Source organism: Chroicocephalus ridibundus, chromosome 7 (genome assembly GCF_963924245.1).
Source record: "Chroicocephalus ridibundus chromosome 7, bChrRid1.1, whole genome shotgun sequence".
NCBI classification, from domain to species: domain Eukaryota; kingdom Metazoa; phylum Chordata; class Aves; order Charadriiformes; family Laridae; genus Chroicocephalus; species Chroicocephalus ridibundus.
The window spans coordinates 56,240,355-56,266,288 of record NC_086290.1 but is presented as its reverse complement, the minus strand read 5'-3'; the positions used below and the strand labels follow the sequence as shown (position 1 = coordinate 56,266,288).

Sequence of the window (25,934 nt, the reverse complement as noted above, 5' to 3'; positions counted from 1 at the left end):
CGCGTAACGCCGCGCGGGGAGGGCGGGGCTCACGCCGGCCCCGCCCCTTCCACCGCCCTCTTGAGGGGACGCCGCGGAGCGGGAAAAGGCGAAGTGAGGGAGCGACCGCGGAGCGGGCGAGGGACGGCGACGGGTCCCGCTGTGCGACGGTGGAGTGAGGGAGGGACGGCGGCGGGTCCCACTGTACGGCTGTAGTGGGCGGGAGGGCGGCGGATCCCGCTGTACGACGGGGGAGTGAGGGAGGGACGGCGGCGGGTCTGGGTGTACGACGGCGGTGGGTGGGTGGGTGGGTGGGTGGGTGGGAGGGAGGGGTGGCGGCAGGTCCCGCTGCGAAAATAAACAATTAAACTGCGTTTAAGCCTGTGCCTGCCCTGTGAGGATCACTCTCTGGAGAGTGGCAGCATGCAAGACGGTGAAGGCCTTCAGCCTCTCATGGAATTGCTAAGTTTTACCCAAAAGGTTGGGGTCCATGGTGATCCACCCCAAAAAAAGTGTGAGGGCACCTCCAGCCCCCCACTGCCCCATGCACAAGACACATCTGCACGGGCCAGCATATGCTCTTTGGGTTTGCGTTTTGAGACACTGTCCGTAGTTTGAGGAATGTCTTTTATTAATTAAGTTGTTATTTTTATACACAGCAGCTCTAACATGGGATACATCACGAGAGTACCAGGGTCACCGGTTGCTCCAGCAAGCCTTGACCCCATCTCAGCTGTTTGGGGAGCTCTGCACACCTGAGTCAGGGTTTGGAAGGTGGCTGCTTTTTTGGTGGGGAAAAAAAAAAAAAGGAAGGAAAAAAGGCTGTGAAGTTAGGAGACAGATGGTGAAAGATGGCTTGAAAAGACTAGCGTTGTGTAGCCTAGGGAGGGGAAAGCAATAAAATGTAGTCATGATGCTAAATCCAAAGCTGTTATGATAAAGTGAACAGCACTGCACTTTGTTATTATGTTATGTTATATGGTATATACGTTATTATGTTACGGAGGGAGTGATTTAGACAAAACACAAATGATTACTGGAAGCTGGTGTGAGTTTATTAAGTTTAACCATACCAGACCTTTAGAGAAGAATGAATCATTTAATAAGGATAAGGAGAAAGACACAAGTTATATAACTTGGAATATAATTAAAACACAGCCCCTAGATTTTACTACGTAAGTCCAGATATACCAGAGGTAAAACTGTTCTGCTGGAATCTGATCCTTATTTACTCAGTTAACACAGCGCACAAGTTGTTTGGTTTTTTTTCTTGACCCATTGAAAATAATGAAAAGGGTCCAGATGAGTAACACACAGGATTAAACCTAATGAGTTAATAAACTCTCAAATTAGGCTCAACAGAAGGTGAAATTTCAAACTCTGTTTCTCGCTATAAGCAAGCACCTCGCTTCTTATCCCTAGAGTTCATCCCCAAAATGTCATTGCTGCCCTGCAACATCACTTCATTATAAAGCCGTTTTCGTGACAAAAATTGCTTGTTCACAGTTTCTTCAGTTGTAAGGGAGGTAGCTGTGCAAGACCAGTTGTTTCAACATCTTGTATATGAGGGGATGGAACTATTGTCTGATAAAGGAAGTGTGAATATTGTGAGTTTATTTAGCAGTGATAATCGAAAAGCGAAGCTTCGGTCAGAAAAGCGGTTGCTGTTAAATGTAAAAATTATTAGGAGATAAACATAAACTGTATATTCAGAACAGCGGCGTCTGTGTAAGTTCAGGCTGCTGGCGTTACTGCAGGAGCTCGCCTCCGCAGGTGTCTTCCCTCTGGTTCTCTTGCTCTTGGCCTCTCTCCATTTTGGCTGCCTCCCCAGCAGCTCTGGGTCTGGGGTTTTGTCGAACGCCTGTGGAGCATTATGGGTTTTGCACCGCAGACAGACGGTGAGGAATTCGCTCCAGATTTGGCACTCTTTCTCCTGCGGCTGGCCCGGGATGGCAGTGGGGAGCTCCCGGAGTACGGCCGGGCTCAGCCCTGTTCCTCCGGCTTCTGCTGCCAGCCTCAGCAATGCCTCCAGCGCCCCACGGCCCAGGGTGTCCATTTGGGTTAGAAAAAGGAAAAGCTTTGACTAGACCTTATCTTATTTAGGGGCTAACCTATAAATATGTGAGATAGATAGGGTGATTTATTTTCCTGCAGCTTCAGTACATCTGTTATTTTTTTGGTTGCCCCTTCAATCTTTGATCATCTCTGCTCCTTTCCCGTTGTCCCTTTCCCCTTCTTCCCGTTGACAGCAGAAGGCACAGCATAGACAGTGGGGGATTTTTAATTTAGTTTATATGCTAGCTAGAGTTCAAACAATTCATTTCTTAATTGATGGTTTTCTCAACTCTTTTTAATTAATGGTTTTCAATTGCCCTTTTTTTTTTTTTTGTTTGCTGACAGGATTCCTTCTTGTGTCTGAAGTCATTTTGCAACAGGTCTCTGTCTGAATTCCTTTTGTTTTGCAGCACAATGACGGCAGGGATGGCACGGCTGCGGCATGAATGCTGCCATTGTGTTTCGTCCTCCTGCCTTCCATGGGAAAACTCGCAGAGCTTCGTTTTTGACTCGCTCTTCCGCCTGGTAATGCCCAGCCATAATGTGCCTGCAAGGAAACGGGGAAGGGAAGGAGAACAAGGAGCTGGTGGCTGTCCTCAAAATAAAGCAATAATAGTGATGGGTGCTTATAGTAAGCAAAGTTCGTTTGTTTTCAGCTTCTAGGTGACTTCTGTTGGTAGACCAGAGATATTTGCTGGTTCTTAAACTCCAGCCAGACCTGTAGTGATGCTACTTTTGATAGAAACCGGAGACATATGAGAGAAAGACGATCCAGCCACGGTTGCCTTTGGTCGTATCCATCTAATTCCGAGTCGCGCTATCGACTCGCAGGTCTGCCGGCTATATTTAGAGGTGCGATACCAATGTCATCCTAGATCCGTGAAACAGATGATGCCATCCCATTTCTCAAGTGGGAAGCGTGTTCTTCCAAAGATAAGCTGAGCGAGGCTTGGGGGAAATCCATTGGCAGCTGCCCCGGAGCCAGGCGGAGCCCCAGGCGATGGCGTGTGCGAGAAAAAACCAAACTTTGAATGCACTTTTTATATCGCATGTCCAAATTCCACCTCCCAGAAAGCCTCAGGGTAAACTTTGGTAATGTGGAGGGCCCTCAGCAAGGGTCCCACTACACGGGAGGCACCAGCTATGCTGAGAATTGGGCTCATTCTCTGCAAAATCATGATAAAAAGTGTGGAACGCCCACCGGAGCATCTGTCTGAGACCAGCCAAGGGGCCATATCCGCCCTGAGCGTCACGCCAGCCGTGCCGGGTGTCGCAGCACTCCCCGGAACAGCCCGGATCTGGGGAAAAAAAGGGGGAAAACTCATTTTCCTGCTGAAATCAGTGGGACGCGGGAGACGGAGCGCCCCGCAGTGCCGCCTCCCGGCCGCCAGGTGGCGCCATAACACCCACGCCACGCCCTCCCCGCCCCGGCCTGACGTGACGTCATCGCGGAGCGCCACGTCCGGCGCGGTTCGGAGTGGGCGGGGCGGGAGGGGTGCGCCCGCCCCGGCAGCCAATGGGATATGGGCGCGCGTGCGCGGCGGGCCGGCGCCGGGCGCGCGTCGCGGGGCTGAGGCGGAGGGAGGGGGTAAGATGGCGGCGCCCGTCCTGCTGCGAGTGTCGGTGCCGCGCTGGGAGCGGGTGGCCCGCTCCGCCGTGTGCGCGGCCGGCATCCTGCTCTCCCTCTACGCCTGCCACCTGGAGCGGGAGAAGGGCCGCGACCTCCACTACCAGGCCTTGTGCGACCTCAGCGAGCGGGTCCGCTGCTCCGCCGCCATCACCTCCAGGTGAGGCGGGGATGGGACCCGCCGCCGCCGCCTCCTCAGGCCGCTGCGGGAAGAAGGGGCTGGGAGTGCGGGGAGCGGTGGGGCTGGGCCTCGGAGCGCTGCCTCCGGCGTCACGGGGGCTGAGTCGGGGGGTGCTGGGGGCCAGGCCCGGCTCGCTGAGGGGGCTCGGCCGGGCGGCAGGAGCCTGCGGCTGCGGGCCGGGGCTCGGCCCGGGAGGGGCTGTCTGAGGCGTAAAGGGAGCTGGGCCTGTGCTGGGGGCAACGGGGTGGGCAGGCCCAGGAGGGGGAGGTGGGGGCTCCTGGTTTAGGCAGCCCCTTCTCTGGAGAGCTGGTGTGGGAACGGCTTTTTCTGGGAATCGCTACCCCAGGAGGGTGAGGCACCCGCAATTTCTGTGTTGTAATCCATGGCAATTAGCTAGAGTGACAGGCGTTTTGGTCGCAAATGCACGTTGGAGTGAAATGCTGTAGGTGTGACGAGTGGTTGAGGCCAACATAAACATGTACAATTGCAGATGATTTGCTTTGGGTTGTTTTTAATTGGAGTATCTGAATTGCTTTTTCATTGTAATGTTACCTGGCAGCACAGAAGATCGCCTTCGTGATACAGAGGAAGTACTTAATTTGAGAGAGATTTGTATGCCTCAGCAGCAAAAGCCCAGTCCAAATCTTGATTTGTTGTAGAGTTTCCTGTCAGTAATTACTTTAGCAGTTGTTTTCTAAAGGCCAATGGTTGTTATTTCTGTCAGGAGAGTCCATGTATAAATTTTAATATGCTGCTAGCTTGACGTGTCATCAAGTAACTAGTTGATTGAATTATAATAATGAAAAGACTTAATCTGCTGTGTGGTTACAAGTGCTACCAGTATAAATATGCTATCAGAAATACTTTTGGGTGTAATTTGGCTAAGAAACTCCCCTGGAAGCATATAATCAAGTATTTCAACTAACAGAATAAGGTGATTTGTCCAGCAATCTCAAAACTGCTCTGTGCACGTATGTATATATATGCGCGTGTGTATATATATATAGGCATATAAAGATGTATGCAGAGGGATCTATAAGTAAGGAGATGGGAAGGGAGGGGCTTGCTTATTCAGCAAATGTATGTATCAACTACTTCCTTTTTTTAAATGAGAATTTTGTTGTTATCATGTTAGGGCCTGCAGCTGAATGAGTACTTGGGGTTTTTATTTTTTTTTCTTTTCAGTGTAACCTGCATAAAAGCTGTCATGGTTTGTAAAGGTACTTGCTGTATTATCATAACAAGCCAGTGGGGGAGAATGTGCCCATACTCTGACAAGGTAGAAGCTGGTTAAATTGTTTAGGCAAAATGTAGAAGAAACTCTTAGTTTTAAAACCACTTTTGTGGTGACAGAAGTGGGATTGTGTTATGTTACAGAGATGTGTATCTACAGATGTCTGAAAGGATGCTCTTGCAATTGAACGGGGGCTTTAACTCTGCTTTTCTGTCTGTTATTTGAGAAGTGTTGCAAAATGAGAGGTTTCTATCTAACTGGGGAGACTTCAATAAGCTTGACAGATAATGTAAACTTATAAATGAAAATTTTGCATAAACTACTGACATTAAGAATTTTACCACAGATAGAGAGTTAAAAAGAGAATAACAGGGATTTAAGCACCTAAGTAGCTTCTGTAGTCTGTTCTTGTATAGAATTGGTCCTTCATTAGTGTGTTTTATTGTTATTGTAAATGCTGCTATTGAGATAGGGCATTTGAAGTAATAGTTTTAACGTATGTTTACTAAATGCTTTGAAGAAGTAAAATAATTCCAAATATGTCTTTAGGTATTTCTAATTACAGAATAATGCTTGGTAATTGTAGGGTTTGTTAGTAATGCTGCAGCTGAAATGTTGAGTATGCCGTGATAAAATCTGTAAGTACTTTACTGCAGGAATTCTATGTAATAATATGAACAGTTAAGGATAAAATCGACTAAAATCTCACTAGCAGTTGCTAGGAGAATCATGCTTAAAGACTGAAGTATTGCAAACGTCAGGATAGATCCTGGTAATTAGAGCAGGTGGTAAGAGGAGTTTGTGGAAAAGGAGCATGCAAGTTCTGTTTAGTCAAGCCATATTTGGAGAAGAATGTGCTTTCAATGCCATACAGGACACAGACGAAAAAGGAGTATTGCTTTAAAACTAAGACAAGAGGGCAAGTTATTAAACTTTGAAGTAAGAATAACAAGGAAAGAAAGTAATCTTATTTTCCATGTTGCCACAGCTCTTTATCCATCACTCATTCTCTCTCCCTCTCTCCAATGGAATATTCCTTGTTCCTACCACACATCACTAAAGTTTCTCTGCAACTTGATTTCTAAAAGGAACTTTTAACTACTACTTAGACTTTACTGACATAGCAGAGTTTCAATCACTGCGTTCCAGCATTTTCACAAGAGACACAGATTTAACTTTCAACCGTTTCTTTTTTCATTAGAATCTTACATGGCCAGTCACAAATTATATTAGCTGATTAGCAGGCTTAACTTTACAGGGTTAAATGGGTGACGAACTTGTACTTTGTGGCTTTTACGGATTTCTAGAGTGTTCATTCATTTGTGTGACTATTTAAGCTAGATTTACTAATGGAATGTAACCATCTTCACATTTCAAGTGTTGACTCTAGCAGTGGACTGAACTTTGACAAGCACATCATAGTGCTGGGATTAATTTTAACTGTATAGAATAATTAGAATAAATTAGTATATTCTTCCTTGAGCTGAGTTACTTTGGAACTAAGTTCTGGTCTTTGGAGAGGATTTTTTTCACTAATAAGCTGTTGATATTTCCAAGTCTTGCTTTTAAGCCAAATCTGGTATTGGCGCAACAATGAGAACAGAAATGTTGAAAAGATTACTAGTGTACAGAGGGAGGAGCATGGAAACTCTTATATCAGAGACTGACTCATCCAGAAGATTGTGTTGGAAAGATACCTTCCTGGTATCCCTTATTCAAAATGTTAATGGTCAGCATATTTCAAGCTTTTATCACGGGGAAAGTTCATTAAATAGTTTAAAAAGAAAAACACCTAAGGACTGTACAATAAGGGAAAGTATTAGGGAAATACCTAATGTTTTAATTCAACAGTTGTTGTAGAGGTTTTAAGTGAACTGCTCTCCTGTATTTGAGAATAATTAAGTGGCAAGAATGGCTTTATTTATAATGAAACTGGCTAATAGCAGTTCCTGAAAAATATTTTTGTTTTTGCTGTTACAGTAGTTTCAGAGAGGGAATTAAACTAACAGATGAGTTTCAAGTAGTATGGATAGTGGCATGGCTTGAAATGAAATGTGGCATTTAAGTAGTAATGCAGAGACCCAGAGCTTTTTGCTTGTTCTTTCTCATGCCCTGGAAGACTTCTGGGTCTTTTAATATGTTTCTGCTTGATTCCGTCTTGATTGATTTAAGGTTTCTGCAGAGCAGATTAATGGATGGCTCTTTTTGAATGAAGCTTTGTAGCCTGGCGTGTTTTAATACACACTTAAGATAGCTGGCATGAATGACCAAAGGGCACATGTCACTGTATATCTTTAGCAATATTTGTAGCTTTTGGCCAGCTGCCTAAGTGAAGAGGTTTGGAAATAGTCAATATTGATCTAGGTTAACATCTTTAGCTAACTTGCTGAAGAAGTTCTAGAGTCAAAATAGGATTTTAAGAACCTGTGTTCATCTGGATATAATTTGATAGATGTCTGAACTTTATGCTAATGTGCAGGGTCTTGGGTTGTCATCTTGCGTTTGAGCCACTCTGAAATGCCTGTTCTGAAAAAATCTTGATATGCATGTCTGCCTTAACGTCTTCTAGTGGACGCACCAAAATAATCATCTGTTAGTTCTTGAAAATGCACATCTGTAAAATTTTGTGTGTGTTGTAGACAGATCTGTGCAGACATGCAGCTCTTGTACTGGATTTGCCAAGTGTGGCCTTTAACAACTGTAGTAGTATTATTGTATTGTTCTGCTCACCTTCATAAATAATTTTAAACAGTGAATTTAGACCTGTATTATGTTCGAATTGTTTAGTCTTGTGACATAGCGTTTCAGTGCTATGTTGTGTGAGTATAATTACGCTGGTGTAGAGATGATACCTCTGCAGAGTGGGCGTGCAATTATCCTATAAGATATTGCAGTTAAAACTTTGACCGGTGCTGGTTTTTCAGTGAGGCATACCTTGCTAGAACTACAGTTCTGGTGCGTCTTTATAGAACGCAGACTGTAAGATATCAAGTTGACAAGAACAACCCTATTATCTAAGGAAATGGGACGTGGAAGAAAACTTCTCTGAGCTCCTCCCTAACCTGATGTTTATATTGCAGGTTCCCATTCAGTTCTGTTGTGGGGCAGTTCCTGTAAACTTGATGTCTGTCAAGTTTGCATGATTCCAGGTTAAGAACATTATATAGCAGTTATCTTTCATATGAATGGTAAGTTCCTGATCTCCCAGCATTTTTTATTGCTGTATCTGCAAACAAGCATTCAGATACGTTTGAGGTTGACAGCTGCAATTGTTAGTGACTGATCTAAGGTGAGAAATGGTAAAAGTAGCTTTGTGCAGCTAGTGGGAAAAGCTTGTCTAGTTCCTTCTTGTGAACCACTGCACACAAATGAGGCCCATGGGCTTTTTCTTTTTTTTTTTTTTTTTAATTTTACTAGTTTTGCAAGTCTTTGCTCTTTTCTGGTCAGTAATATCTTTGTCCTGAGTCAAGTTAATTGTTTTTGTTATGTATCTTCCATTCTGTGTAGAAAAAGGTGGAAGTTTAGTTAAACTGATGAAGGGCAGTATGTGGAGCAGTTGGTGGTCGTTCAACAGGAATCATGTGTGGTTCTTAGGCTACCAAAATAGTTTACCTGAAAATGTTGCCTCCTGAGACTTAGCTATAATCTGTCCTGTAATTTAAAATTGATGGTTGTTCATTTCTGAGGATTGCAAATTGTTAGAAAGCAGGTGTAAAAATGCTTTCTCAGTTATTCTGTAGGAAGTATTCATTGTTTTTGCTGTCTGAAGGAACGTTGGAAGATGTCTAGTTTGTTGATTGAGCAGGGGGAAATCAGTGTAGACAGAATCCATCTAGTATGTCAAGCACTCTGCTTCAGGAGGATTTTGAGTGCTGCAGGTTCGAGGTGATGGTGAATTGGCAGAGCTGTAGCTAGATGAGTATGAGACAAGCTTTACAGCTAAGGATGCCAAGCCAAAAAGCGCAAACAACTTGAGGCCGAGATAGGTTGTATTATTCTGCTTTTTCAGACTGGCTTCTAGAGAAGATTTTGCCTTTGTGTTGTGTATTAGTAATTTATTTTATAATTTTTCATTTTCCATGGCAAAACTTAACAAAGGATGCAAGTTATAAAGTTTTATAGAAACAGATTCAATGCCAAAGGGGAAGGGAGAGAGACTCAAAGTAATACTTCTGCTGAAGGGGGAAAAAAAACCCAACCTTGCTGTGTGAGCTAAGCTTATCTGTCCCACTTGGTCTGCCAGCCAGACGGGCAGCACAAGTGCAAATAGGACTCAGACAGAGCTGATAGAGGGTGGACTTGATTGGGGAGGCAGGGTGCAGAGGCTGGAGGGTGTGAGCTGAGAGGGATCCAGAGGTTATTTCGTGTGCTGGGGAAGGAAGGTGTTTCGGGAACACTTGTAGAAAAACAGCTTCATCAGAATTACAGCAAGTTGTTCCCAAAGCATCAGAAGCTGATGTTCGAGTGATTTTTGTCTTTTAACAAAAATCGATGGCTAAATACTTCAGCAGTACCCCAGCTATAGGACTCTTCCCCCCCCCCCCCAACCTTACAGTATTTTTGCTTTTCATAAATACATAATTTCTAGCTTGACTGGAATTTGCAATAGGGCTGGGAATTATTTTGCCTGATGCGGAGTAAATTTAACAAAGTGTCTGTAGTTCAAATACAGGCTTAATTTATGATATCTTAATAGAAGAGATTATGTAGAAAGAATACAATGCTGTTGGCTTGTAGCTTGGATAACCAGTGCTTCTGTAAAGACAGCTATAAAATAATTAACCACTGTCTTCTTGAGACTTTGCTGATCTAGGCACTGACATTTTTTTGGACTGTTTCTGAGGTAGAGCTGGAGGATATACAGAACAGAATCCCATTTGTTTATGGTAAATACTGCTAATAGATTTAAACATGAAATTAACTGTATCAAAATTTTTGAGCACTCTTGGCAAACTTACAAATGAGGAAATTTTAATCTCCTTTCTTTTGGCTTCTAATTGAAGGCTTTTACTTAATTTATTAAAAGTGTTAGATTGGCGTAAGTGACCTTGTAACCATGAACTAGGTTTAATGCAAAATCCTCTGGTGAAGCTGTAAAGAAGCTGCAACTAAAGTTTCTCAACACTGCGAAGTATTAACATGCTCCGGATCCTTTGACCTTTATATGAGCTTTTCACTGAAGGTGATGTGTGAGCGTAGGTCAGCTTTACTCCCCTCCTGAGAACTTTCATTCTGTTCACTAACTTATCTCAAAAGTCACATGGTGCTTAAGGAAATGTGCATATAATTTTCTAAAAAAAGCCTAGACTAGATAAATAATATTTATTGTTTCCTCAGGGTTACAAAGTAGTAAACAGTGCTTGCTGTTGATAACAGAATAATGTTTATGGGATGAAAAATAATCCTGAAATGAGGGGCTTTAAGTAATCTACTACTACTCAGAAAACAAAACTTGAGTTCTTCCCTTACAGTTTTCTGAAAATATGATTGAGAGAGAAATGTGTTGGAAAACCTGCCGCTGCACAAATGCAGAGTGTTCTCAGATTTTGAATGAGACATGCCATTTAATAAGCTGATTTTCTGCAGGATTTGATAGTGTTTTCAGCCAGATATTTAGGAGAGTAGAATGCAAACTGGGAAGTGTGTGTGCGCTTTGTTCAAGGCCTTTGCTACTCGCTGATGTTAGGGGCATGGTACTGATGCTAGCGGGACTTGACCTGATCCTAGTATGATTCTTTTCATGTTAAAATGAATATACTGTAGTTCTTTTCTTGACATGAGAACTAAGGATTGCCAGGTGACATTGAGGTGATGCGATTCTGGCATTCATCACTGGAGGATGTTGTGGAGGTCAAAAGTATGTGTTCAGAGAGTACCTAGGTACATTCAGGAAGGCTTCAAGGCAGGCTACTGAGCCTCTTGATGCAGGTGAAGCCACAGTTCAGAAGTTTCTTAAGCTGATTCTCATTTTAATGATAATTGAGGTCCAGGAGAGCATCTTGAGGGATGATCTCTTTGTAAAAGCCCTTAAAAACATCATCTGCAGGTAACTGTCAGAATTGGGGTGCTTGGCTAGAAAAAACAGTAAAGCATTTCTTACAGAGGGTGGATGAGATAACAGTCTGACTCCTGGCTAAATACATACTTTTTGTTTGTTTGACTTGCTGTGTTTGGCAGGCTTGGAATGCTGTTGCATTTTGAGCTAATACTGATAAGTGTTCCAGCTTTGAACTTCTTAAAGATGGAGGTTGTTTACTTGTCCTTTAAAATGACTGAGATACTGGTGTACTGCATGAGGTTCTCTTGGTTGCCTTTCTGCCAGTGGAACTGTCCCTGATAAATTATGGTAAAACGTTTAAAGTTAAAGTGTACTCCCATAATACACCATTTTGGAATGTCGAAGATGTTCATAACTGTGCAAAAGAGGTAGTGATTTAACAGTATAAGATTTTATTGGAGATATATCGCTTGTGGATCAAAATGACCTCGGTTCTTCTTGTCTTCCTGTTAAGAAGTGTCAAGTGCATTCAAATACAGCTTTAAATTTCTAAATATACAACTCTTCTGAGCTTTGTTAAGTATCAGAAAACCAAAGGGACGCTGTTTAGAGAGTGGATAATAATTTTCAAGACCTCCTTTTGATAAAAGGAAATGCACATTGGATTAAAAGTTACTGTCATATTCAATTTTAGATGTTAGGAAACTACATGAACAGTTCTAAACACTTTATTTTGCATTTCTTGAATCACTATTCTGAAAACTTCTCTGAAGAACATTCCAAGTTGTACCTGCGGATGGGGTGCCGTCTTGAACAGAGGGAACTGGAGTTACTTGAAACATACAGGAAGATGTCTTAGAGACTTATTTTAAAACTTCCTTGAAGTTAGTTCGGATTACTTTGGTTTTTTTTAATAGGAGTGAAACTCGGGAGTGGCAAAAGCCGGCTTGCCACTTGTGTTTGTCATAGTGCTCTGAATCACCCAGGGTGACTTCAGCAGAATTTGCACAGCAGAACACTTGACTGCTCCAGGGATGGGGAGCCACAAGTTGGTACCAGGAAAAAGTTGGGTTTATCTTGCTGTGCAAGCAGCTCTTTAATTAGTGCACTTCATTTGACTTAGCATTCTGTATCCAAAAAAATTGATCCAAGTTAACAGTAGTTCTTGTAAATTATATTCTTTATAAGAAAGGCAAGTTCGGTGAAGAACTGAGCAGTTTATAGTCCCCTTTACTGATGTTTTATTTGTTGGAGTTTATTCTGTCATTAGGACTGCAATCTTCTTGCTATTTGTTTGCCATATGTTTTTAAACTTTCAAAGTTGTCATAACTCGGGTGTGATTTGTGTGATTTTGGTGTGAGAAGGAAGGTTATCATACTCAGTCTTCTTCCTTCCTCCGATTGCCTGCAAAAGTACTTGGTTCACTGTGCATTTTAGTGGGGTTTGGGACCTCCTTGATCGAATTAGGAGATGATTTAGTTTCTTTAGTAGAGAAATTAGATAGAAATAGAAATATACAAAGTCTAAATATTTTGCTTTTCAGTTTGTTGCAGAAAATTTCCTCACACTTCAAACCTATAAGGCTGGAAAAAGTGCTTAGTCTTAAAACAGCAGGCTGCTGTGCTGTCTTTAAGTGTGTGGAATAAGGTGCAAGATTAGAGCTGTACTCCGTGGACTGAAATGTAATACTTGATGTCCTTAAAGCTGCTACAAGGCCAACAAGATACTTCATGAACTATTGCATGTGGAAAAAGCTTTCACTGTGCTTTGACCTTCTTGCAGCTATGAACAGATCACTTGGGACCACTGACTGTCAGGAAGGGCACGAGCTCGTTATCTTTCCATTAGCAACATTTTGTTCACTTGCAGATTAAGTGTAGGGATAGATTTCTGTAGTCTAAAGTTTCTGATGTTTTAAGCTTGAGTTCGCCCTCAAACTTGACAGGATCTCATGAGCATCAGAACCCAGAGCGTACAGCTGGGGCAGGTAGAGGGTAGGAATTCAGCACCCTGCGGTTACTTTGAGCTGGGCTAATGCTGAACCACAGACTTGGGCACGCTTGGAGTTACGCTGTTCAGTCTCTCGGTAAGGAAACCCTGAGTGTGTTTAAATGGAGTTTATTGTCACCCTACGAAAGATTCTCACTTGGAGACTAGAACAATACATTGTAGTGGTGGATACTAAGCTGAAAAACCCATAAATGTGGTAATATGAAAAAATAAAACTAGGCTATTAAATGCAAAATGATGATACCTTTAATATATTTGTCTCGCTCTTTAATACTGCATTTGTTGGCTGGACAACCTCTCACATATCTGTGAGATTATAAAGTATTTTGGAGATGGTTGTGGTACTTATTGTGTGAGGAAACTGCTTGTGATGTGGTGGTAGACTTTCAGTGGTCTCAGATGTTTGGTGAAGTGTATCAGCTGCATGCCTGTAGCTTGCAGAGAGCAAACCTATGCTGTGTCTTGGTTTAGTAGAACCGGTGCATCTAATACAGCAAGTTACTCCCCAACTGCACTTCCGTTGGCATAAATGTAGCACGCTGGTGTTTTCTGCTGCGACGGCAGTGAGGAATTGTATTTTTTTCTTAGATAGTTATGGGACAGTCAACCTGATAATGTGAACCTGGCCTTACATTTATGTAGTGCTTTACTTGATGCTCTGAAGACATGCTGCCGATATCCTAATGTTCTCTTGAAAGTGAATTAAGTTGCATGTTGAAGTAGTGTTAACTTCTTATATTTTCAAGTGACACTAATAAATATGGTCCTCACTTTGCTTTTACAAATAATGGTGTGATATGCCTTAGGGCATCAAATTAATGGTTTCTAGCACAAATACATTTGCTAATTTAATCTCTTATCCGCCTCATTGCAGCAGCAGTTTTGTAGGGCTTGTGTCACTTTCTACCTTATCACTAAAACGTTGAAAGTCGCTTTGTGGCTAAGGTGCTAGTTCAAAATGCCACACTGTGCAAGGGCTCTAACAAATGAGATCTGTGAATCTTGTTACGGTACCATCCCCAGCTCATCTGCTTGACAGATTTGGGTTCATCCTAAAGTGTCAGACTGATCGGGAGCAGCTGAAGTGCAAACATATGTTCTGATTTGCTTGCTCGGATGCCAGCGAGGTAGGTGCTGGCAGAGCTGGTAACTAGTTACCAAGTTGTACCATTTTCCCTCAGCTGTATAGTGAGCATGTGTCCAGCTTACCAGGGTGGAGAGAACTGCTGAAGCTATCGTTGGAGCAAGGAAGCGTTTATTTGACAAAAGAGCTTTAAACTACAACTCTATAAAGCAGGCATAGTATTTGGTGAAGCTGCAACTGCGTGAACTTAGTAGTTTCTGGTGTGTCAAATACCATTAATCAGCGATGTGTGGGATAAAGTTGCACCTAGTGCACCTCCTGGTGCAAGTTGCTTGGTTTTCCAAGATAACCCTCAACTTCACATAGGACTGCAGTGGTCATGTCAGAATAATGTCAGAATATATGTTTCTTCTTCTTCCCCCTCCCCCCCAGCCCCAGCAGTGATGAATTGAAAATACCAATGTAAAGCACTAGGTGCCCAAATACAAGTTAATTAGTTTCACTGTTTTACAGATGGGGTCGAGGATTCGGTCTATTGGGTTCCATCTTTGGAAAGGACAGTGCACTAAATCAGTCAAACAGTGTTTTTGGACTCGTGTTTTATATACTACAAATGCTACTTGGTAAGTATTAATTCAATTTAGAGCCTAAAGTATGTAACAGGTCTGTGGTGATGAGAGTAGTGCATTATACATTGTGCAATCTGCAAGAGACCAGATAAATGCATGTGATTTTTTTTTTTTCTAAGCAGCAGTCTGATGATACATCTTTCCAAAGGGCGTAAAAACCCAACTGATAACAAGAGCAATTGCATTTTCTCCTGCTATGCTATTAATAATATAAGCTTCAAGACAGTTGCTGCCTTAAGTATATTTAGCACTGGATTGCACAATAGAAAAGAGAAGAAATAAAAATGGAAGTTACAAGTTTTGCAGGAGGAATAGAGATAGCAGGCAAAAAAGTGCATGAAGTGTAATGTATGCATATTTCTTTGTCACTATATGCTATAAAGCTATTAATATTGATAGACATAACTTGACCAGCCTGTAACTTTCCCATAACTCAGGAATACGGAAGATGGTAAATACAACACACACTTCTTATCAAAGGACTGTCGTACAGAACCTAGAAGCTCCCCTCCAAATAGCGATTTGTCAGCCATCTTGAACTCATGGTATTTTAAACAGACTTTTATGTAAAAAAAACAAACTTTGCTGAGTAGCCTTCAGTTTGAATTAGTGCTCAGGCTTTTTTGCTTTGTGTGGAAGGGGGGGAAATGAGAGCAGCGGTAGTAACTTTCTCTCTCTCGTTGCAGGTATGACAGCAAGTGCAGTAGCAGCTCTAATCCTCATGACATCCTCCATAGTGTCTGTAGTAGGGTCACTGTACTTGGCATACATTCTGTACTTCGTGCTGAAGGAATTTTGCATTGTCTGCGTCATCACATATTTGCTGAACTTCATTCTCTTTATCATCAACTACAAACGACTAGTTTATTTGAACGAGGCCTGGAAACGGCAACTCCAACCCAAACAGGAATAACGCCTGTTTGAACTCTTGACTGACAGTCTGAAGACCCAACTTCCATTAAGTTTATTTTGCAGTAACTTTTTATTCTCCATATCAGACACTTTCCCTGAGAATCATAACTGAATTTTTAATTATAAATTTGAAGGGGCCCTAGATAATTTTTTTGTGCTAATCTTCAATTTAAATGTGGTTATGAAAGAAAGCTCTAATACAATCAAAGACAAGCTTTAACTTTACTTTGAAGGAGTTTTAGCCACAGCAAAACCTAGACTCTCTCTCTTCCCCCTCCACTTGTGAAGTGGGTAACACTTGCTATAAAATATCCTGTATATAAATTCAGGTATAACAAGATGTGATCATGACATTAAATATTCTAGACTAGTATTACCATATTTAATGTTGCCATGTTTACAGTATGTGTATTACTTTTTTTTTTTTTTAGCTGATGGACTTAGATTTGACTAGGACTTATACTGTAAATAAAATTAGAAATATTGGTTTCATCCCTGGAGAACTCACTGTACAATCAGTTTCGTTAGCCTAGGAGCTGTCAGAGCGTTCTGCTGATAGTCGACTGACGTGATGGAAGAAGTGATCTCTCTAGAGAACACCGTGTTGCTGCATTAACTGCTAGTGCTTTCTCAAGAATGATGGTTAGGTTTTGTTCCATGGTGGTTTTGTTTGGGTTTTTTTGTCTCCAGTAATGAAAATGGAATTAAAGCTGAAACCTGAAGTATGTTCATGAAACCACAACTTCACTAATTTCTGTACAGAATGAAAATAGCTTAATGTGGTCACTAGGAAGCTGCCGCCAGGATATTATATGCAGATTGGGGGTTGGTGTGTCCAAGAGTGCTCTTTGAAAGGACTTAATTTCCATGCAGAGCTGTTTCATTTTTGAACTGCGGTCAGACAGCCAGTGTTACTAATGTTTGATGTTGTATAATTGCTGCAGTATAAAATGGCATTTTGCAGTGGAAACCACTGACTGAGTGGGATAACCAAGTAGTGCACTGAAGAAGCAGTTACTTAATTGATCTTCGTCAGGATCTTTGGCTTGTGCTATATTGGGAAATGAACTTTAGGCCTGACGCGCGTAAGATCCCTTGGAAGGGAAACCTGTTTAGTGGGATAAGTAAGTAAATGCGCTCCCGAAAATGAAATGTGATATAGCGCTATCATTGCTCTCTCTAATAACTATAATTGGAAAAAAAAATTAAACTGCAGATTTAAACCAAGGAACAAAATTGTAAATGTTGTTTCTGCACTCAGTATTCTAAGGCTGAATATTAGAAGTGCCTTCTGTCTTAAAATCTTAAACCAAATACTTTGTGTTGAACTTGGCAGGCAGAAGTGTCCTTGCTTTAAAAATGAACAAACAAACAAACAAAATTCCCAGCAAAATTGCTGGGGATAGAAAAGTATTAAGAGATCTATTTTAGTTTTTAGACCGAGAAGTGGTAGCAATATTGTTTCAGTTGAATCAACGTGATAGAAGGCTGACGGTGTGATTCCGAAAAAGTAAAATACTTGTGTTTCAGACTCTGTGACACCAAAATGTGTAGGTTCAGCTACTTTCTGTAATTGGTGCTGTGCTGCTTTTTGCCCTTGTCAGCTTCTAAATATGAAGAATTCCAACTGCGTACCCATTTATTTAAAGAATTAGTTTAACTTAATTTTAGGATTTTTTTCTTAAACATGAATGTCAGAGAGACACTTATGTTGTATGGCTAAGTGGATTATAAACACTAAATTGCTGAGGATAAACTTGACTGTGAAACATGCAGTGTTCCGTAGAGAAAATAGAATTTTTAGATTGAATTCACAAAATAGTATTTAAATTACTACTGAAGTAATTCCCTGGTTTGTATCAAGGATGTAGGTGGAAACTGCTTTTATGTATAGAGTTCTGTGGTATGACTAACAGACATCTGTTGCATGTAACACTAAATTACTTGTCCCTCTTGTCTAACAGTTTTAGACAACAATTCATTAAATGCGTTTTGTATTGACCGGAGTATAGTTAAAGCTTGTCTTGATGTTTAGTTCTGTCTCTCAAATGCCTTGAACTTTGATATGAGGGGAGTGAATGATGTTCAACTGGTCCCTCAAGGCTTCGCTTTGTTCTCTTGCAAGCCCTGAGGCAATATCACTGTTTAATATGTTGAATAGATTTCTTTTGATGCATTCCTGTGATCTACACTAAAGGCGTCTTTTCATCCAAGGAAGAGGTGAACACGTGCTGCCTGAAATGGTTAGTCGCAGTGCTAATATCTCAGAACAAGCAGCAGTGGAGACAAGTATAATCAATGATTACTTGGTCCAATTTCTGGGTGTACTACACCAAGAAAAAGAGAAAAAAAAAAAGGAAAAAAGCCCCATCAGCTGAAAGTCTAGGTGTTGACTAACTTCACTGTGTCTTGTGCTTGTCTGTGTGGGCATAGTCTGTTAATTCAGTTTGTTTAGTAAAATTGTTTAGGGCCAGATTTTGAGCAGTCGTGTCTGCAGTCCTTGTTTGTGTGCACTTAGGGATCAAATGGAAATTGAGTTTGGTCTCTGGAAGAATTTGCAGCTACACTTCGTGCACGATCTTGCAAATCTGATCCTTAATTGTGAACTCTCTTGTCTTGTGTGCTTTTCTTGCAGTTACTTTTTACTGGAAGTGATTTGCTAGAAGTGGCCCTAACTCTTCTACTTTCTCTCTTGTGCTTCAGAAATGCAGTTGGCCTGAATAAAGGGCAAAATAATGTTAGTAGTAGAAATTTGGACCTTTTTGCTTCCAGTTCTTTGACTCTTTCCTCGTTGCTCTCAATGATAGAAACAGCATATTTCTTCCAGTAAAATGGCTCAGGTTAAAATTAGCGATGTGATGGAGATCTGACGAGTGCTTCATGCAACTGCCCCCCTGCCTGTCCCCCATCCGAAACAAATGTTGTGGCAAATATGTGCTCGGTATTACTTTGAGCCTTATGCATCTGTAGGCACAAATTCTGAGAAATCTTGAGGGTACAAGATTATGGGTAAAAAAGCTAATCAATAATACCTGCTCTGGCAGAGAGACAGGGGGACAGCAGCATCATTACACAGATTCTGGTTGTGGTCTCAACAATGAGAACGGAGGGGAAAAAAATAATAATCTGTAAATGGTGGTTCTGAATTTGGGCTTTCCCCCCCCTCCCCCTCCCGGCTCTCAGAAGTCCTGCAGGGAGAGGCCCATTGGAAAGGCAAAAGAACCTCATCCCAAAACCTGCTTAGGAATCAAACATTCCCCAAATCCTCTTACTGTAAGGTACTTGCTACTCTTAAGGCCAACGAAGCATTCAAGTCTTGTTTAGGAAATGAATGTTCTTGGAAGTTTCTTACTGTAAAGTGTTTGTGAAGCTAAGGCCAATGAAACATTCCCTGCCACCTCTGATCTCTAATGTGACAGCAGATCTCTCTTACGAGGAGATTTCTGCATACCGTAGTATGCATTTGTCTTCTGCTGTACAGTCTCTCGATTCTCCAGAAGGATTGGCGAGGTGCTTCAGGCAGCACTTGATGCTCCTAATTTATATGGGCTAAAGTCAAAGAGAGATCCAATAGCTTTGGTTTTGCCAATGTTGTTTAAAGGTGATCTAGACAAAGCTGGTCCAGAAAAGATGAAGTATTCTGTTACCATAAAACTGTATTAAGCATGGCCTAAATATTAGGTGTTTGTTCTGTATAATATGTTCCATCAACTATTTATTACTAGTGCTTTAAACTCCAAATTAAACATCCATTTAAATGGAGTCATTGGGCAGATGTTCCTTTTATCAATATAGGTTGAGAGATTCTCTATTGGAGGTTTAGGATACAATTTTGCTAACAGGTAAAACAATGTAAATATGTACGAATTCTATTTGTTGCACATAACTTTTTTGGTATAAAAAAATAAATGTAGAAATTACCTGTGGACGTCTTGCTGCAATCATTCTTATGCTGCATTCATGCAGTTGAAACATAAGAGCTTGAATGAACCCAATCAGAGGCCTTTTTGGACTCAGTCTGAGCCTTAGAAACTGTTTTTAAAGTCAGTACTGTAATTCTGTTTCTAGAAATGTACTAAGTTGTGATTTTTATTTTTTTTTTTCAAAGACATTGTGTATTAGCAGTAGAAGGGTTAAAGCACCTGGGTCCCCAGAGATACCAGTTTATAGAATTTCTGCAGCTTCATCGTGTCTTGCTGAATGTTGTGTGCACATGGGTGTGTAAAGGTTGAGCAGCATTGGCTTGAGGCTTTAACTGTTTACAGTTCTTGAAGCAACATGCACAAAAAAAACTGTTAAGTATGTTATTTTTATCGCTTCATGCTTTCCTTGGTTCTGTAGGTGTGCTTTAACTGCACTCTGACAAGATCACAAAGTATCTGGCAACTGCTGTGTGTTTTCCTGGATTTGGGGGGGGAGGGAGGGGGCTTTGGGGAAGGGCTGGATAAGGCGGGTTGTGTTTACAATTGCACTGAGCTGTTGAGAACAAGCAGGAGCTACGACTCCGAAATGTGCTGAAGCGTGTGCTTACCATACATGTGGATATTCAACTTTGCATCTGTCTTGTTGGACTGAACTAAAGTAATAGCTTTCTCTTCTGCAACCGCAAGCGCTGTGCGTTATCCCAGGGATCTGAGCCCCAGTCTGTAACGCGTTAACAATGTCAAATCTTTATCTGTATTTTGATGTGGCAGCTGTTGGTACGTCATGTCTGTTGAAATGGGGAAGAAGACGGTTTAAAAAAATTTATGTCTAGAGATCGAGAAGTTGAAATTGCTTTCAAACACTAGCAGTGGGCTTAAATATGGCATTCACTCTTACACCATGGTACACTTGAGCAAGCGTCTTCTTACTACGGATAGATGTTTACACTCTGGGTTTTTAGTTATATAGAAAATCTGTAGACCTAAGGTGGTATAACCATAAAGAATATTGATAGTATGTTTCTTCTTTTCCCTTAAAAACGCAAGAGAAATTGAAATCTGCAGTGAACGTGTATGTCCTTATTCTGCCTGTGGCAATGTGGAAGGTGGTGTTGGTTTCTAATGTACCACATCTAAAGGAAAGGGAATTCGGCCAAGACACAACATAAGAGCAAATATTTTCTTTATACTGGCAGATGTTTTGGTCCTTTTCTTGAGGTACTAGCAGAAGAGCCAGTTGCAGGAAAAATAGTCAGAGCAACAGTTTCACACAGTTATCTGTGAATTGGAATAATGAAACTACGTAATTGTGCCAACTTCCAAAATTCAGTAGGCAGCCTCCAATCTTGTAGTTCTGCTACGGGTGACGCTGCTCTTGGGACCACGCTGGGATGTTGCAATAAGAAGGTTGCAGACTAAGTCTGCTGAGCTCTTCTGTGGGTATTGGCAGAATCTAGCACAGCCTAAAGCCTGGCCTTTAGAGTCCTCTAAGACTGGTGTGCCGCATGAAAGGGATGTTACTACACTACATCACTGTCTAAAGTAGTGCGTGCACATTAATTTACACATCACCCTACCCCAGGATGCTTCAGGCCAGTATCAAAAAGGTTTAGATCAAACTTACTCTCTAGACTACTGTTACTGTAGTGCATAGCGACAATTGAATATGAAGGAAGCCCTTCCGTGCTGGAAGGTAAAACCGTATCTAATAGCGACAGTTCTGGTACTGTGATTAAAATAAATAGTTTTAAACAAAGTTCAGTTGATGTAGTACCTACTTATCTAAAATATTCCACCTTGCTGCTGTAGTAAGAATTCCATGCTGTATTGGAGTGCGTTGGATATCCTCACAGAAGTGGTGGTTCATACACTTCCTGAATGCTGTGAATTCTCAGGATTTCTCAGCCAGCCACGTACTTTCTGTCCAGCCAGAGAAGCTATTTAAATTGTTCTCGTCCGTTAATCCTGTGGACAATTTGCTGTGATCTGAGTAGCGTTAACTGTTAGGGGAGTATAACTGGAAAACCTCATTTGCATTGGAAGGATGTGATGTTCATTTAGAGTAACTGGGATTTTTTTTTTTTTAAGTCTTCAGCATTGATTTGTATCATGTAATTTATTTTAATTCATTTTTGCCATAAACAGATACCTCAGTCAGGATCTCTAACTTCAGTTCCTTGAAACTCTGAATATTCATTTTAGTACCTGGAAACAGGAAGCCTACAGACATGGCTAAGCGTAGGAAACTAGTGTTTCTGATCTGCTTTGTATCATAGTCACTAATTCAGATGGACTAGAAATTGCAGTAGACTTGCAAGACTTGAGACAGGCATAAGTATTATTTAAACAGAAATTTAATGAACAAGTTCAGTATAGCACCCAGCCGCTATACCTTTTGATTTCACTTTAGAAAGAGGGAATGTGATTTTATTATAGGAGGAAGACAGCTTGATTCATTTGCAATCTTCCAGTATCTTTCTCTAAGAACAAATGCAGCTGATTTGGGCTGTCGTTGGCGGGTAAATATTCCTTTCTTGTTCCCCAAGACACGTGTGGTCCCTGCAGAGAAGTTATAAAATAAAGCAAGTATATATAAAATGCTCTTATATCCCCAGCTGTGAACTGTTATGATGTACATGCTAATCAGGTTAGGTGGAAGAGACCTATGCACTTTCTTCTACACATAGTCAGGTACAACAGGGAACTTGGCAAATGTAACTTGCGTTATCTTGGCAAGATTAATTGATGTAACTGAGCAATATAGCTGCAATTCATTGTATTTACAACTGGTAAGTTGATGACAGTTCAGGTGTGCCCATTAACTTGATCAGTATTATATTTACAGCAGATGTTTCTTCTGCCATTAGTTCCACTTTGAAATTTGATGGTGAAAATGTTGATTACTAACCGTTTGCCTGTACTGTCCTTTAGTGGTGTCCATATCCTTTTTGCCTATTTTAGTTTTGATAGGAAACTAGAGAAGAAGATCGCAACATGTAGAGAGACTGGAACTACATATGTGTATATGAACCTGTCTACATTTTCTCCATCGTCCTATTTGAAATCGATACTACTTTTCTGACCGCTTCTCTACGATGACTTAGTTTTCTAATACCTATATTGGTGCTCTACAGATTATTCTTAATGGTGTTTCTCTGCCTGAAATTAACACTGACTGTTCACCACCCTAACTCACGGCAGGTGGCATATGCATAACTGGTTCCTTACTAGGTCTCCTTTGAGTTGTAATTGTTTTAATTTCTGTGTGACTGTCTGCACTGTAGATTAAGTAATGCTCCATACTTTGCAAATGCACTTATCATTTATTAATAGTGGATGGAGCATCATGATAGACAGTCGTCTACCAGTGTGGCATCAGGTCCTCTCTTGCTAAACCTCTACCAAGTTAATAATACGTTATTTAAGGTGCTGTGTTACTAAGGGCAGTTGTAGATGAAATACGAAGCGAGTGAGACACATCCCTAACAGCTGACTGAAGCTCTGAATTGAGGATGGCCAAGAAATAAAGTCATCTGGGTTTGCTCACAAGCTTCCCTGGCATTCCGCCCTAGTGCGTTGTCTCATGTTCTGGGGAACATCTTTGCAGGTGGGACATCTAGGAGCTCAAGCTGGAGAGAGGGGACTCATTAAGTACAGGCAGGACCTTTCCTCTTGCTTCGCTCATGCCGGACTTTGTCACAGAAACCAGCTGCGCTCTGTCTTGGTAAGCAGAGGGCCCTTTTCTCCTACCCTACAGCGCAATATTCTTTGTGTGTCATAAACCATTTTAAACTTGCAGGGAGGATGGAGAGTTGGTTAGAATATAAATATAAGCTTACCTTGATTAGTCATGAAATCAGCAAAATTCCATATGAGCTCCCCAATCACGTACTCTTTCCTCTTTTTGTCAAAAATGGAATGGTACTCTCTTAGCATAGCTTTCTGATACTCCTCGCTGAACATAAGAGGTGGATCCTACAGCCAGGAAAAAGAGGTGGCCTTGAATTAAGGTGACAGTTAATCTCAGCAAAGGCTCGGTATGTTCACTTCCTAGTTATTGGGGACCTGCTTTAGGATTGCTTGGTCTTTTCATTGCCGCTGCATTAACAATGGCTGTCTAGTGATGAATAGCAACTACTGACGTTACAATGGGAGACGCACATAAAGTACAAACATAATGCCAGATATATTTTGGGGGAGTTTGTGGTGTTGCTTGGTAATGGTGCTTTACCATGACAGGTATAGACAGGAGTGCCACCCCCTTCTATGCAGGACAGCATCATGAAATGGATGTTTGCTCTCCAGTGTTGTATCTTCCCATTAAGTGTTGTCTGCAAATGCCGAAGTACAGATTTCACAGTGCTCAGAGCTAAAAACTTCTCTTTAGGTAGAATCTAACCTTTGGTAGTCAGTGGCAAAGCTCATTCGTTTCAGTGTAGCAGGATTACAATCCTGGAGTATTTCAGACACTCACAAGCTACTGCAGCTCAAAACTAAGGAGTCAGGCTCAACCTCTTCTACTTAAATTTTACTGACCCTATAAGAAGAGCAGTGCTTTTTTCCATCTAGGGCATCTATAACACTTACGCTGTGAAGTCCAGGAACCGAGTCTGCTCCATATTCACTCTGGATAATGGGTTTTTGGTAGGTTTTATACCAGTTCTCAAACTGTGTTGTGAGTTGTAGTGGAATAACTTCCAGGTGGCCTGGGTCGTGATACCAGGAGAAGTAGCTATTTACACAAATGACATCCACATAAGGAGCCTACAGAAAACAAGGGGAGAGTGTTTTGTCACAGGGCTCAGGGTAGACAACCTTCACTCATAAAGCTAAATCCGCCTTTTGGTTTATTTCATGGAATGCAGTTTCATTACACAATAGAGTCTTCCCCCACTGCTCAGGCCCTCCCAACGTGACGTTTTTTCCCATGAAAAAAAGCAAGATAATAAGCTAATAGTGCATAAATTTGGCGTTTTTCATACAGATGTAGGGAGTCAAAGAGTTAAACGAGATCAACCCATTTCATCCTCAGGTTTGTTAGAAGTTTTTGAGTTTCCAAGATGTCTCTGGCTTGCTGGTACATTTAGATGTACTTTTTGAGTATTGGAATGTGATTATCAAGTTAGTGGTCAAATATTTTGACTAGCAACTAAATTTGTGCATCAGTGGTGCAATACTAAGACTAAGCATTCTGCAAGTTATATGCCATTTCTACCACATGGACAGTATGATAAAAGGGCACAAAGCCCACTAAAGATAAAGTGATGTTGTATGTAACTTGTTCAATGTTCTCTTAACATGTTTTGTAATAAAAGGAAAAAAAAGTTCTAATATCACCTCAGTGTATGAGATCTGTTCTTTGGTTCTGTTTTCCTGCGTCTCCTCAAGCTAGTCAGAACACGCTCGTGGGGCTGGGCCGTCAGGGTCTGGGTGTGCGTGCCTGAGGAAGCAGCGGTAGCCAAGAGCAGATCCCTGCGGGGCACCCTCAAAACTAGAGCCATCAGTTTTATTTTCCTGGAGTGGGGAGGAACAGACCTCTCGGAGTTACAGAAGGTCACTCCTGCTAATTGTAGGACAGCTTGCAAAAAAACCCCACAAAGTGTAACCTGTAGTGGGGATGTGTGGCAGTATCATGTACCTACAAATCTGCCTGCTAGAAGTGTTTCTTGTACAGTAGTGACAAGTATTACAAAGCCATCTTGAAAAATTAAAAATTACATAGGAACTACCCCGGAAGCAAACTTATGTGTGTTAAAGATCTTTGGTTCATGCTGTGGCCAGCTTAAGGCACAGACATCCAGGAAAAGTGCCTTTTGGCTGTTTATACAGCTCTAGGACTTTAATATGAAGCTGGAAGAGCTGCTAGATTATTCAGCATTAACAGACATTTGCCAAAGAAGATCTAGAGCAGTTTAAGCAAGTATTAAAGCAAAGCTTCCTTCTTTAGACTTCCACAAGGGCTGTTAGCATTTTAAAGAGGTTTAAGCTTTGGTTTAATCGCAAGTGAAAACCCAATCAATGGAATAGCAAAGCATGACAATGTTAATGGCATCCAGAGCTCTGATCCTTAATACTTCATTCAAGACAACAAACTGTTCTTCTCTCTTACAGATAATTTCTTTTCAGCTGGACTACAACTACAGGATAAGGTGCTTTGTACTAGAAACAAAAAAGTAAGTTTTCTTCTGCCTCTCCCTGTTAAATATCTCCAGTAAACTTGGGAAGGTGGGGGGAAAGGACTATAAAACAAATGACAAGAAGAGGAAATTTAATGTATGAATTAAAAAAAAAAAACCAAAAA

The 25,934-nt window shown here is 41.4% G+C and overlaps 2 protein-coding genes across 2 annotated transcripts in view; one reads left to right on the top strand and one right to left on the bottom strand.

Annotated features, from left to right (window-relative positions):
- The first annotated feature begins 3,590 nt into the window (after positions 1-3,590).
- VKORC1L1 (vitamin K epoxide reductase complex subunit 1 like 1) lies at positions 3,591-24,969 on the top strand. The gene is made up of 3 exons (XM_063340588.1): positions 3,591-3,821; positions 14,683-14,792; positions 15,485-24,969. Exons 1-3 carry the CDS (start codon positions 3,628-3,630, stop codon positions 15,709-15,711), a joined length of 531 nt encoding a protein of 176 aa, XP_063196658.1. The 5' UTR covers positions 3,591-3,627; the 3' UTR covers positions 15,712-24,969.
- Positions 21,970-25,934, bottom strand: part of GUSB (glucuronidase beta) — an 11,770-nt gene continuing 7,805 nt past the window's right edge. The window contains exons 10-12 of the mRNA XM_063340587.1: positions 24,221-24,397; positions 23,473-23,608; positions 21,970-22,192 (exon numbers count right to left, since the gene is read on the bottom strand). Coding sequence (XP_063196657.1) covers positions 22,035-22,192; positions 23,473-23,608; positions 24,221-24,397 — 471 coding nt within the window. The 3' untranslated portion in view covers positions 21,970-22,034. The remainder of the gene's footprint in view (positions 22,193-23,472; positions 23,609-24,220; positions 24,398-25,934) is intronic.

What these genes read in the sequence shown, in the direction of transcription:
- VKORC1L1 (XM_063340588.1), top strand. Translation starts at nt 3,628, where the DNA reads ATGGCGGCGCCCGTCCTGCTGCGAGTGTCGGTGCCGCGCTGGGAGCGG. An exon ending in TCCGCCGCCATCACCTCCAG is followed by an intron (nt 3,822 to 14,682) that starts GTGAGGCGGGGA and finishes ACTGTTTTACAG; the next exon opens with ATGGGGTCGAGGATTCGGTC. An exon ending in TATACTACAAATGCTACTTG is followed by an intron (nt 14,793 to 15,484) that starts GTAAGTATTAAT and finishes CTCTCGTTGCAG; the next exon opens with GTATGACAGCAAGTGCAGTA.